Source organism: Schistocerca piceifrons, chromosome 3, assembly GCF_021461385.2.
Source record: "Schistocerca piceifrons isolate TAMUIC-IGC-003096 chromosome 3, iqSchPice1.1, whole genome shotgun sequence".
NCBI classification, from domain to species: Eukaryota; Metazoa; Arthropoda; class Insecta; order Orthoptera; family Acrididae; genus Schistocerca; species Schistocerca piceifrons.
This window is the reverse complement of record NC_060140.1, coordinates 631,876,128-631,890,459: the sequence shown is the minus strand read 5'-3', so window position 1 is coordinate 631,890,459 and position 14,332 is coordinate 631,876,128. Positions and strand designations below refer to the sequence as shown.

Sequence of the window (14,332 nt, the reverse complement as noted above, 5' to 3'; positions counted from 1 at the left end):
AGTACACAGGTAAACAATATCGTAAATTCATTAGTTAAAATGCAGTATGCTTAGTCATTAATTGATGACTATTGACTATGGCTATATACGTATTTGACAATAAAACATCAACTGTCATGAAAAGCTTGGAAATAAAGACCTGAAAGTTTTCGATTTAGGAATGTTTTGTTTCTTTTAACCTTTTTCTTCTGATTCTTAAGGAACAGTGTGTTATTTACTTTGCCAGTATAGAAGCGTTCTTTTATTACTTTTTACACCTTTTATGTGGATTTTAAGTACGGATTTTATTTCCACAAATATTATGAGAGGTGATGCTTTATTGTCAGATAATTATTTTGCCAACTGAAGTAATTTTAATCAACGACAACGAATACTTTGTCTTAACTACCCGATTTCACGACACTGATTGCCCACGTGCCTTAGCATCGGCACCCTGTACTGGCCTCAGTCGTTTTTATTCCTGCACATATTCAGGACAGTAATAACATTTACTATGTACCTAGATACATAGATTAAGATGTCGATAACTTCGTCAGAATACTCTTATGGTAAGTATGGCAGCTACGCATGGCGGTTAATCATGTTAATAATTTATATTTTTCTTATTACGACTAGGCACGTTGGAGTTTTCGCTTCTGATAACTGAAGTTAGTTGGTTATACCATTGTTTTTCTATTTGTAACAGATCTCAAGGTAACAAATAGCAGAAACAGGTAATTGTGAATTGTACAGTTTATGTGATCAAGATGGGCCTCTAAAAGTACACTGGTTACGACATTGTAGGATGTTCATGTGGTTGTGTTGCACAACTTACATTCTAAGAACAGATTTGTTCAAGGGCAGTAGGCCTAATTCATTTTTGCACCACCAGCGTATCTGCAGTTGTCTAATGCATAGATCCAATGGGAGTACATAATGAAATAATATGCCTACTGAAAGTAACGAAATAACTTTACTGTTAAATTAAACCAAAATTACTGTGAAATAAAAATATAACATTAAGTAATACTCAATGGCGATTTCCTCAATCCAAACCGTCCTCCCTGTCGCGCTGTCCACCGACAAGAGCAGCTAGCCGTTGCTTTCCTAGCCTGCTCCTGGGTGGAGTTCATCAGTCACACGCACTGGCACACCCCACGCATTGTAAACTGACACTTCTTTGGCGTGCTGCCTGCAGTCGTGGCAACGCTATTGGTGAAGCCTTTACAACTATTCGAAGACAGATCTGAGCTTCTTTCATGTGCGTGAAGCATTTCTGGGTCGTCACACTGAAAGATTCAACTGGCTTCCATCCTCCTCAACCGAGTACTTGACGACAAATATCGTTGTGGTTTCGATTGGATTGATACCTGGAATAATGTGTGCCTTGATACCGCTGCATAGCTCTCAGGCTGTCCTGGTCAGTGATGGGAGCCGTCTGAAATAGCCACATTACACTGGCCCAAAATGTAAGTAACCTATCTGCTTTCTGAACAATGTGCCTCCATGTCTGAGAAGTGCATTGGTATATGACTACATCTTCGCCCTTTTACCACGTTATTAGGTGTGAAACAAATGTTGACTTCGTCGATGAAGAGGTTCTTAAAGTTCCATTCGAGAGTTCCCTTTCCCGCCTCCTCGTCCCACCCACTGTACTGTACATATTGGACCACTCCTGTCACATCGTTAGTACAGGCGTAATTTCGTATCATGGGTGTTGACACAGATTTTACAAGTGTCACTATGACGCAACCTGCAGATTGGTTGTATTTTTCTCGCAAGGCGTACGGGTCACAATTTCTGGACACCAGCGGTCAGGCAGTGTTTCTGACTGCGGGTGGCCACCACTAGTCACATTTTCAATGCTTTTTGTCTCACAACAACGGGTAAATGTTCGGATGAAATGGCTCTGGTGTATAACAACGCGACGGGAAACTGGCATTTCTGAGAACTCTTCTTACCCCTGTAGTAGTAAAGTACAGAATTTCCAAATTTCAAATGACACATTGACGCTTACTGACAAACCTGTTTGGTGTTGAGAAACTGTAGTTTGCACATAACGACCCCAGCTTAGATGCAGTCGATTGAACTAGATGGTATCGAATTTATTTCCACATATACTAAAAAGTTGCTCCTACGGCGCTGTACCCTGCGGTAAAAACAGCATTGGCTAAAGGGTTTCTATTGGAATATACTTAAAATCGGCAAGGTTTGATCATGATACAAAAATTATTTTTTAGCCGATGGTGCTGAGTGTAGTAGATATGTACTGGCGATACGAATAGGACACTGGAAGAGAGACGACGGATCGATGTAATGAAAAAATAAATGAGCTTAAGAATGTCAGCAGTCAGTAGATTTGTTTCCTCTAAGGGATTACAGAACGATGACAATTATACTGGATGACAGTTATTGAACTACATGAAATAAAATCATCATAACGTCTGTGTTAGAACGTTCGAACTGCACTGTTGGCCGCGGGGCCTGGTGGAATTAGTATGAGCATGAGCACGCGCCTTGTTTTTGTCGGCCTCTTTCGTTTGGATGGGGCCATCAATAAGTAAAATTCACGCTTTTGGAGCACTGACAATCCGCATTTCGCTGTCAATAAGTCTCTTCACCCTCGTCGAATCATCTGAACATGAGCAAGTTCGTTTGAAACCTCTAACGTTTGCCCAAGATAGAATTTGTAAGACGAAATAGCTCATTATTTACATGACAAACCACTCCCTTCCTCTACGCCCTGGAAACACCATGTTGTCGGCCTTCTCTGTAGGTTTCTTCTAAACTGCACAAAGTTTTTTGAGTCTGGAGACAATGCATACATTTCCCTCCACGTCCGAGTTTTCATCAAGCGACCAATTCTAATACAGGAAGACGACTACTTGGAGCTGGCAACGGTCGGCGGCAGACTGGGACATTTCCACGAGACCTCGCCGCTGCGGGCTGGGGACGACCGCGATGAGGTCTCCTATGTCTTCAGCGACGACACTGCCGGCCGAGCGCGAGTGTACTGCGTGAGGTTTAAAGCTGATATCACTCTTCACTTGAAACACAGCCATCAGCACGTTCTTGCACGGTACACGAGCACAACATTGGCACTCCTAGCCTACAACTACCACAGTATGTACAATTTATTGTATGCACAGACTTAAAATTTATTTATCACGATGAATTCACGGTACTGAACAATCAAGTATGAAATTTTCTTTAGGGAACAATAAATTTTCTGTGAAAGTGTAAAACACAAAAGTTATGTTACAGAGTTATATTCAAGTGTCTGCAAATTGTGTTACCCCACAACAAGTGACTACTGAAGTAAACATTACGTAGAGTTCTCATGGATTACCATTGGTGCAGTTTTCGGAAACAGTGTAATTAGGAACTGGTACTGTCCACTTTGGTGGGCAGTAATTGATTTATCAGTTACTAAAAGGCAATATAGTTGCCCATATTTGAACTCTGCATAAAATGAATGTAGCTGTGACAAAAGAAAAAGCGAAAATTCCTATCAATTACTAATTTCAAACCATCTAAGTGTTAATGTTGAGGGGAGAAAATATAACCTTCATGACTTCAATACTTTTAACATAAAACGCCTCAAAAATCTTTCTCGAGCTGCTGACTACCACATAGCTTTAATATGCAGGAAGCAGATGAATAAGAATGTCTGTGACCTAGAAACACTCCCGCGGTTAGCCGGCCGCTGTGGCCGAGCTGTTCTAGGCTCTTCAGTCCGGAACCGCGCTGCTTCTACGGTCGCAGGTTCGAATCCTGCCCCGGGCATGGATGTGTGTAATGTCCTTAGGTTAGCTAGGTTTAAGTAGTTCTAAGTCTAGGGGATTTATGTCTTTAGATGTTAAGTCCCATAGTGCTTAGAGCAATTTGATTTTGAACTCCCGTGGTTAGCTTGTTCGTCGAATAACTTCTTTAAATTTATTGGACTATGTAGGTAACGAGAAAATAATAAAGCCTGCATTGTTTCCACTGTCAGATGCTGAAGAAACGTTTTTCTCTTTAAAGATACAGCACAGATGTGACAAACCTTTCAATTTCCTGAGAAAAAATCTTACCTGGGAGATTCTTTGACATTTGTGAATTGCTTCTGCACACAGAGTGAACACGTTTCTATGAGATTGCTGATGATTGCATTCGTAGATGATTTTAATAGCCAAGTAGGCATTATCTGAATACTTGAAGTTATGATGATTAATATCTCAGACAGCAGCCCCATTTATCAGTAGTGAATCAGTTTCTCCGATAACAAAGAATACCTCTCTTCGCTTTATCCAGTTTTTGAGCGAAAGGTACATGTGAATGCATGCATGTTACCAACTTATGAGAAAAAATGTACGATCAAGTGCTGCTGGTAATCGTTCTTAATTGCTTCGTGTGCGCCTAGTCTTACAGCAGATATTCTGATAGCTGCTGCATCACGTATCACATGTAATACTGCAGCACTCCAGTTACAATTATCGAATGTTCTTAATAGCATCGTGTGCGCCGAATCTTACAGCAGATATTCTGAGAGCTGCTGCATCACGTATCACATGTACCTGCAATGCAAACTTGTGCCTGCATCTCAGACATAAAGATAACTAACAGTAATGAGAACTCATTGTTCCTAACTTTTCTAACCGAACTAAAGGTTACTTCTTCTCGGGCAGTGTCACATACTTATTAAGGCAACGAAGTAGTACTGGGGGATGAGTGGGATTCTAAGGCCTACTGAGCCATTAATATTTAGTTCCTAGAAAATTCTGAGAATAATTTCTTTCCTTCTCAATACATTTTTCTGATGAAGCTTGTGCTCCGTCTGTGCCAAACACGATGTGGACCAAGCCAAATATGTTTGTGTTTCTTTCTTCATCACAGATAATCAAAAAAGAAAACCATAGCTGTAACTGGTTTCATCAGGTACTAATTCAAATGCCTCTCATGATTAAGATCACTGTATCGTCTGCCATAACAAATAAAACTGTTGGTGTAATAATCCCCTTCTAAGTGCGAGTATTAAATAAGTAAAGAATCTGTGTTGTGCTTTCTGTACACCACATGTTAATTTGCACAGATCTAGAAACGTTTAAGGTTGCACATCTAGTTTTTTATTAATTTATCACTGGTTTGTTTTCAAGTTCTGTCCATATCCCTGAAAAGTGATGTAGAAATGCACAGGCCGAATTAATTCAACCAGGAAACTTTTGTAATAGTTACAGTTAGTGGAAAGCGGACAAACCCGTCATTGCATTATTGCACTTTACATTAATCCATATCCCGAACAACAGTTTTATTGGCTATTATTGGAATGCAGTCTGTTGTTATTTGGGACTTCTACCACAAGTCTATCAGACCAAACTGTATGTCTGTTAGCCACCATTCATAAAAACTTAACTGAATTTCGTAACAGCCACGAATACCGGTAACATGTCACTATCCTCAAATTGTAATAAAGTGTAATATATGTGCAGCCTCTTTATCATACTGGGAGGAACTAAAATAAGCAGGGACGATATAAACACACACGCAGTTAGCTGTCTTAAAAATATCTGTAAAAAGATGTCTTACCAAAAGGAATAACTTCCGTGATAAGTGTGAATTACGAGGGGAACCGTCGAAACCATAAAAGTTGAGAGGGTAAGCGCGAGTTTAAACTGTGCGGAATTTTTATTTTTCTTCTATTAATTATACCTGGTAAGGATCTCAGGCTGAGGAGTAACGGTCGATGGAACAAAGGTTTGGAACACACTTCATTTGACCATGAATTCCATTTCATTACGGTTCTCCCAATTAATCTCGACATGACATCTGCCATCCCTAAAGGACATTTCCATTTTTGGAAGCAAGCAACCGCAAACCTCTGACTTAGAATTGAGTTTCACAACATTGCCGATAGCGCAAACTATGGTAATTTGTACGTAATATCGAACCAGCACGAAACTTCTTCCATATTTCTATAATAAGACTATATTCATGTGCATCTGTGAGAGTAACTTCCTTGAAAACAGGGATAATCTACGTGTGTTTCCAGGCGTTTGTAAAACGTCGTTTCTCCATCGGCCTACGATGAACTACTACAAGAAGGGAGCAAGTAATTTTGCGTAACCTATATGACCAAGACATCAGCAATGACTCAGTAATACTGCAGCACTCCAGTTACAATTATCGAATGTACTTTTACACCTGGTAGATTGTAAACCTTCGAGAACTTACATATCACTAGCTACTGTTAGTTGCTGAATTGTTAAGTTCCATTAGAAATATCTAAAGTATGTGTACATTTAGGCCACTTAATTCAATTATTTTAGTACATTTTCCAATAATGTTATAGTATTCAGTATCGATAACAACAGTTTTACTGTCCAATACCGTGGAAATATACACTGAGCGAAAAATCATGAAAACATAGTGCTACTGCAGATACGGATAAGTTTCCCATTACACCTTTTACACTTTCAGCACTGTTTGCAGCTCGCAAGTGACAGCTTACCTTAGTGAAAACTTTCTCAGCAGCAGAGCCTTAACAGATGTTTGTATTGTAACGGTATGCATTGGGTTCTTCTTCTTCTCTGTAATCCTTTGAGGTGCCGAAAGCTATTTCCTACGTTGTTACCGGACCACATCACTGTAACGTTGCCTACTAAGCAATATATTCGTACAGTTTATTAGCACTGAGTTAGGCGAACAATCCAACATTCGGCAGAGTACATGTGGATTTTGATATCACCCACAACGTGGAATTTCTACAAACCGTGACGTTGGTTACGACTACAGAACAAAGAAAATTCTTTCTGCACAGGAAGTGAGTGTTGGAGAGAGATCCTGATATTTGAGAACATTGTATTTCCACAAACTTGAGGAATTAAAAGATTATGGGTGGGAATTTAACATTTGGAACCCATATTCCACAAAGCGCTGCAGATATCCAAGAGTTAAACAGCGGTTCACCACTGTATACAGGGTGTTAAGCGCGTAAGTCCAGGTATTTTTATTGCTGACTGAGGACGGTGTACATAACAATACTACGTTAGTATTTACTTCACTTGGAGACCAATAATTACAGCCATTAGGATAATACATTTTAAGTTATTTAGTGCCGCCAAGTACATGACGCAAGAGCAAGCCGTTAAAGCGTATTTTCAATTGCGCAGCAGATCCGGTGTTGAAACTTGGATTCATGGATGCAAAACGGGGGATCTACATGACGCAAGAGCAAGCCGTTAATGCGTATTTTCAATTGCGCAGCAGATCCGGTGTTGAAACTTGGATTCATGGATGCAAAACGGGGGGTCTTTATTGATAGGCGTACGCTACTTAGTAGTGCCGTTAGGGCCGTGTAGAAAACATCAGGTAGTAAATTACGTGAGGTGTTTGCGGGAAGATTATAAAACTCAGAGAAAAAACAGATAACACCCTGAAGCGGATACATATTAAGGTACCAATGATCACAATATCTGCACTGATACCTCTTAACACCCTGTATACACTGACTATAAGAGGTCCATTTTGTGCAACACACCCGAGTCATCGCTTGTACAGACGACTCCAAAACACTGTACGGCCTCTCCAACAAGGATTAAGAAGCCATGACTCCTAATGTTATCAGAGTGTTATTGAGTAGTCTGTCGTATAGAGACGTTCACTGAAACGAGCACATCTGTTTCTGTAAACTTCGAAATTTTCAGACGTTCCTGGTCTGGCATCCTGGATTCTTGTATGTCATCCGCAATACATTTGGGAGCAGTGACATATATTCTACACGTAAACTACAAGTCGAAGTTTTAAAGCTATCAATAGTAGCCTTTTTAACTTATGTCTCTACACGGAGAAAGGTGGCACAGTAATTAACTCATTGAGCTCTTTCCCGGAGACTGCAAGTTTCACATCTGCGTCAGGTCGTCCAAATTTAGATTGCCCAACCGAGTTGTTTGTAAAGGGCAAAGCCGAATTCTTTTTCCCTCCATGTCCCGTCTGAGCATATTCTCCATCTGTAAGAGCTCATTGGTGAGAAACACAATTTTAAACGTCTTTTCCCGATCCTGTAATATAGGTCTGTGCTCTGCTAAAACCTGCTTTCTGTTTCTCCTCCCTTTCCGACACGGTTACATAACTGGTTCACGAGTGTTCGAATGAGTCCCTTCTTGTCATCTACTGTCATTTAACAGTATAGGGCTCTTTTTTTAGAGCAAATTAGTAGCTATTTTCATACCAATTGATGATACCAGCCTTACCTATGCTTGCTTCATTGCAGTTTGTTTTTCTTTTATCACTAAGAAACTGATGTTTATGGCAACGTCATTAATTTTACTCGTCACTACATATAGTTTCCAACTGCCTCGTCATAAGCATCATTTTAAACGCCGATTAAATGACACTTCAGTGTCGGATATGCACTAAAATTATACTACCAATTGGTCAGCATTATTGCAACTGAATATAACATTTATGCTACCGTTGATACCACAAGTTTTTATTTTTGTGGAAATTCCCGTTGCTCAGCGGAATGTTTTGAAGTGATATAAATATTGTACTGAAGTCTATTAAGACCTTACGCACTGTATGAGTAAAATACGTTGCTATTCATTAACACCCCTGATGGTCAAAACTTACGAAATACACGTCCTTATTTAGCATGCGCATCATTTTCTAGTCTGTATGCAGTATGTTGTTAGAAAATTTGGCTTTCCAAATGTTCGCCAATTTTATGTCTCAGTAAGTGAATTGACATAGAACACACTCCGTCATCGGATAGTTCTTATCTTTCAGCCAACAGGTCTAGGGCTGGGTCGTTTCAGATCCTTCCATATGCCATTATTTTTGTGTCCTGCCTTTTACTACATGTTCTTAATGCTGGTGGCGCTTTCAGATTCAAACTGGTTTATGGTATACAATACATAACATAATTCTAGCTTTACATTAACAGAATAAAGTATTTTTATGCTTGTTTATGTACACATAGTTAGTAACATTCCTCTTTGTTGCTATTTTTGAAAGATGATGATGATGATGAGGTCCCATACTCCGAGGAGCGTAGGGGATGATGCGGGAGACCCGCACCGCTGTACTAGGCAAGGTCTTAGTGGAGGTGGTTTGCCATTGCCTTCCTCCGACCGTGATGGGGATTTTGAAAGATTTGAATTTAAATTTAAAATTCCTGCTATCACACGTACTTCTTGCCTTTATTTCTCTTAAATAGCTGTCATCACACTCACAAAAACTAAAACTAAACTCCGCCAGAACAGGCCATGTAGGTCCAACGGTACGGACGGGTCGCCGTGTCATCCTCAGCCCACAGGCGCCACTAGATGCGCATATGGAGGGGCATGTGATCAGCACACCGCTCTCCCGGCCGTATGTCAGTTTAGGAGGGGCATGTGATCAGCACACCGCTCTCCCGGCCGTATGTCAGTTTAGGAGACCGGAGCTGCTACTTCTCAGTCAAGTAGCTCCTCAGATTGCCTCACAAGCGCTGAGTGCACCAGCTTGCCGACAGCGCTCAGCAGCCGGATGGTCACCCATCCAAGTGCTAGCCCAGCCCGATAGTACTTAAATTCGGCGATCTGACGGGAACATGTGTTAGCACTGCAACGAGACCGTCAGCACCACACCCTCAAGGCTATGAAAAATTATAAGCATCGGAAGTGATAGACACAGAGAGCTGTTTGGCTGTGCAACCAAAAAACGTTAGATGATCTGCTTCCGACAGTGATTCGGAGGATATTTTTATATTTTATCAGAAAAGAAAATGAGCCATTGTCAACGAGAAGTCATTCTACAACAACTTCTACATCGTCCAGTTTGTTTATTTTTATTCTGTTACTTCTTTTAATTCAAACAGTTGTAATAGAAAACTGCTAAAATACACGTTGCTTGTGTCTCTCAGTGCACATATGTGCATCGCCTGACGAGGGCAGTTGTTTGTGTGTGGGTGTAGGTGTTTCAGTATATCTAATATACAAGTAGCAGATTCAACCGAACATTGAACACACATGCTTTATCAGTTGATGTACTCTCGCCGGTTTGAGTGACCAAGCGGTTAAAGGCGCTACAGTCTGGAACCGCACGACCGCTGCGGTCGCAGGTTCGAATCCTGCCTCGGGCATGGATGTGTGTGATGTCCTTAGGTTAGTTAGGTTTAAGTAGTTCTAAGTTCTAGGGGACTTATGACCACAGCAGTTGAGTCCCATAGTGATCAGAGCCATTTGAACCATTTGATGTACTCTCGGCAAAAGACACTATTTTGGCCCGTAGGGGCTGGTGTGAATAAGACACCAGAGAATCACGGTAAATAATCAACCAAAATTATACTCGTAACTTATTGGTGGAAGTTGGAGACTGGTTTTGTGGGATATGACAGTGCTAGAACCCAGAGACTACAGGTACAAGTATTTCTGTTAAATCTTTAGTTTACAGGGTCGCTGAATTATTAATAACAGTCCCCAAATGTATATTCGATTTCAATCTAAATGAGGGAATCTAGGTGGGACAGAAATAGCTTTTCCTCATTTATATATTATCAGAGATTGCTGTCAACAGCTGTGTACCACCCAGTAGATAACCATTAAACATTTCCTCCTGGCTAATGACACATTCGTCGTGTACTCTAAAGGTAGTATCCACATCCACTAAGTTTCGATAGCTTTCAAAAGTATCATCTTCCTACACTTTCACAACGTTCGGAACTAGCAGTGACACCATGTCAGTGGAGGTAGTTTAAAAGCTAAGAGAGATTATTTCTCTCATAATGCTACCCAGCTGGAGCCCGGATAATGTTTAATGCGATTGATGAATGCTAGTCTACTCTGTTGCCAGTAGGGACGCAGTGACAGCAAAATGTGTCGGTCAGGAGATGACACTGATTTTTAAACGTGGATGTCACTCGAGTGTTTAATCCACGAGGGAAATTTCTAACCTTCTAAAGCTGCCCAAATTAGGACAACCGAGCATTGTGGATGGTGATTATGAAAAATCGTATGAAATCAGGGGAAGGAAATACTCGTGCGTTTTACAAAAGCCCAACCAGCACCATGATTCCCGTACAGAGTAAAAAAGAATGAGGTACAATGATCGAACAGCTCCATCAAGCCCATGTTTCCATAGTCAGTGTTAAGCGACGCTTGCAGTGATATAAAGAGCGATGCAACTGGACATTCACTTAAAGTGAGTAATAATGTTTTACCATGTGCCAGTCTCTTGGGAAGGTTTGGTTGCGGTGAAAGCGTGGAGAACATTACCTGCCTTCACGTATAGCTTCAACAGTTGAATACAAATGAGGTGCTGTTAGGGTATGGCTGCGGTTTTCGATGATAGAATGTGGTCCCTTAATTGCTCTTAAGATAACGCTAAATGCGGAAAAATATGAACATACTTTGCAGCATTGCATACTTCGTACCACAGAGGAACAGTTCGCAGCCTGTGACTTCATCAGTATGACAAAGTACCCTGTCGTGGAGCAGCATCCGTGCGCCCATGATCCGTGGACAATAACATTGGTGAAAGGAACTTGCCTGCCCCAAGGATCGGTCTGAACGGAATGGAAAACCCTAGGAAGCGAAAGACCGTCAAGTTCTCTCCTGGCGCGGTGTCCATCACTACTGCCTAGTCGGTTGTCTGCTCTTAAAGAAGAATGGCGTTCCATTCCCCCACAAAAGCCCAGATACCGCATTTAAAGTCTCGCCAACAGTATTCAAGCCATCAGTAGACATTACTGTCTAGTAATACTTTTGATCATATAGTGCATGTATTTGGCGAAAAAGTGTTGCTCTATGAAACTTTGGTACACTTATGGCCACATGGGTGTTTCTGGAGGTATTCAAGGCGGTTTTCGTGCAGTTGCCACTCTGTTGCGGCCGACATCCCAACATGTAAACTAAGAGAAACCTGGTGTGTCCGCAGAAGGGTGGCTGCCCGCCGGCGATCGCCGCCTTCCCGCGACACAAGCTGCGGGCCCGTCGCATCGACGAACTGTCGCGGCTCTGCTTCCCACTGGCCTTCGCCTGCTTCAATCTGCTGTACTGGGCCTACTACCTAGTGTGGTGAGCATCATGCTCTACTGGGCCTACCATCTCGTTCGGTGGGCCGCCTGCTGCACTGGCCTGTTACCTAGTCTGGCGAGCAACGTGCTCTGCCGGGCCGACCACGTGGTCGGGTCAGCAGCCTGCCCCATTGAGAGTATTACCTGACCTGGTAAGTGTGACGGCTGCAGGCTGCCGACAACCACGAGAGAATACCGTTAGACAGTCCAGAGGGACACCAAGATCTTCTCCTGTTACTCTTTCATCGTGTGAAGAGAACGAGAACATGGATCGTTTTACAGTTATTACTGTGTTACATAAGAACTTTGTTTGCGTTGAATCTCATTCATGAGAATGAACTATAAATCTCAATAACATCCGCAGAATTTTGTTTTGCAATGTGGAACTTGATATACCCCTTGTGTAGCGTCCATAGAGTTGATAAAATAGTGACATCTCCATGACTTTTAAGAATGTGACAAAGAGAAACTTGAAATGTTGTTGTTGATCCATGTAACCCCGATAAATGATAAGAAATCACTTATCTTCCTGTAGGAACTGGTAGGAGCTTGGCTTAGATGCAGTCATTTCAGAGTAAATTTTTCATTCCTAAGCAAAGCGTAAGTGGTCATGAAACTTACTGACATACCCAAACAATAAGATACATCGGAGTTCGAGCAATAGCCCATATTTTTCTCGGGAAACATTTGTAGACATTGTAATGTACGAGAACCGTACTAGCGTATGGGATGTTTCACTTCTGTCATGGATTATGCCTTGATAGCTCAGTTTTTCAGACCGGTATTCAAAGCTAACGAGCACTTTCCTAGTTCGGCATGGTATGCTTCAGAGGTCACATGCCTCTGAGGTGCCTACTGCCTGTCACATCAAAAGAGAAATACCATACGTCGAAACACTGTACCAATGAATCTATGCAATGAAACTTGACCAACTTTCGAATAACTGTACCTGTATAACGTAAACCTTTAACAAAGAAATTTAATAGAATACCTAATGTAGGTCATTATCAGTCAGTTCGTTTCTTCCACATCAACGTTACCGCAGTGTTCAGTACAAATGTTTGGACATGGCGAAGATTTTATTTTAATTTCATGCAATAAAAAACTGAACGAATGTCTGTTAACACATTCAAGACACTTAAATAAATGTAATGTTTATCTCTGTAGCTGTCATGATATCCTAATTTTCTACGCTTCCAATTCAGAAAACGAATGTTTACTATTTCAGTTGCCAGCGCCGAAACGTAATTAGTCATCGCCTGACATACATTAATATTTCATAGACTATAACTTGTAGTAAGCAAATGTTTCACCAGAACAGAAATCAATATTTTTATTGTGTATATATTTGTCCGCTAACATACATCTCGCTGACTCAAAGAATAATAGTCCCTGCTCTCACTTCTGGCTGAGTATTTGTCATCTGTCTTACCATCGATTCTATTTTTGTGTGTACACTTTTAAGTCCCGAAAAAATTCTATTTTTAACAGACATAAGGAACGAATATATTTTCATTTCGTAAATATTTAGAGCACAAGTTACAGTGAAATCACTACGAGACGTCTCCTTTGTCAAATAATGTAACTGCTACCATATTTAAAGAAATTTTTGTTTAACGTAAATGATTGGCTGTGGTTTCTAAACACAGACTACTTTACTTAACAGACTGTACATTTTGCTGATAAAATCTTCCCCATTTTCCATAGGAATGTACCCACCTGCGTTTTGCCTTAATGAGACAAACATCAGTAATATAGTGTGCTACGTTTGAGCGCCGAACCCGTCACGATTTGAATTTTACTTCGTTTGCAAAATTTGTATGACCCCATCCAATTTGTTTTTAAGGAGGTCGAAAATGGATCTTACAGTAGCAGTGTTAACACAATTTTTACCACTCATTAAATGACAGAAATAATAGTCAAGTAAACATAATACATCTATCTGCATTGTATCATCTGGGTTCCAAGTACAGCCCTTTAATAAGTCAGAATAAATAAGAATTTATATAGCAGCCCTTCATAGGAAATAGTAAATATGACTTTTCTAATAGAGGCAAAATATTTGTTTTTCCTTTCAACACAGTAACTCTCCTATCAATATGTGTATATATATATATTGTCCTCATCCATTGTTTACAAACCTTTTCTACAGATGTAGAGTTTACCATTTGTATTTTGGGAGATATCACTATGTTTTATTAAAAATGCGCAGATATTCTTGATGTCATCTCTATCAAAATAATGTTCTCCTTTTCTACTCATTTCGATAATATGTGAATTCTAAACATATTTCACTAAGATCTTTTTGTCTATGAATTCTAT

At 40.6% G+C, this 14,332-nt stretch overlaps 1 protein-coding gene across 1 annotated transcript in view; it reads left to right on the top strand.

Moving 5' to 3' along the window:
• LOC124788906 (glycine receptor subunit alpha-3-like) overlaps positions 1-13,993 on the top strand; it is a 723,618-nt gene extending 709,625 nt beyond the window's left edge. The window contains exons 11-12 of the mRNA XM_047256189.1: positions 2,853-2,996; positions 11,872-13,993. Coding sequence (XP_047112145.1) covers positions 2,853-2,996; positions 11,872-12,015 — 288 coding nt within the window. The 3' untranslated portion in view covers positions 12,016-13,993. The remainder of the gene's footprint in view (positions 1-2,852; positions 2,997-11,871) is intronic.
• The last annotated feature ends 339 nt before the right edge of the window (positions 13,994-14,332 follow it).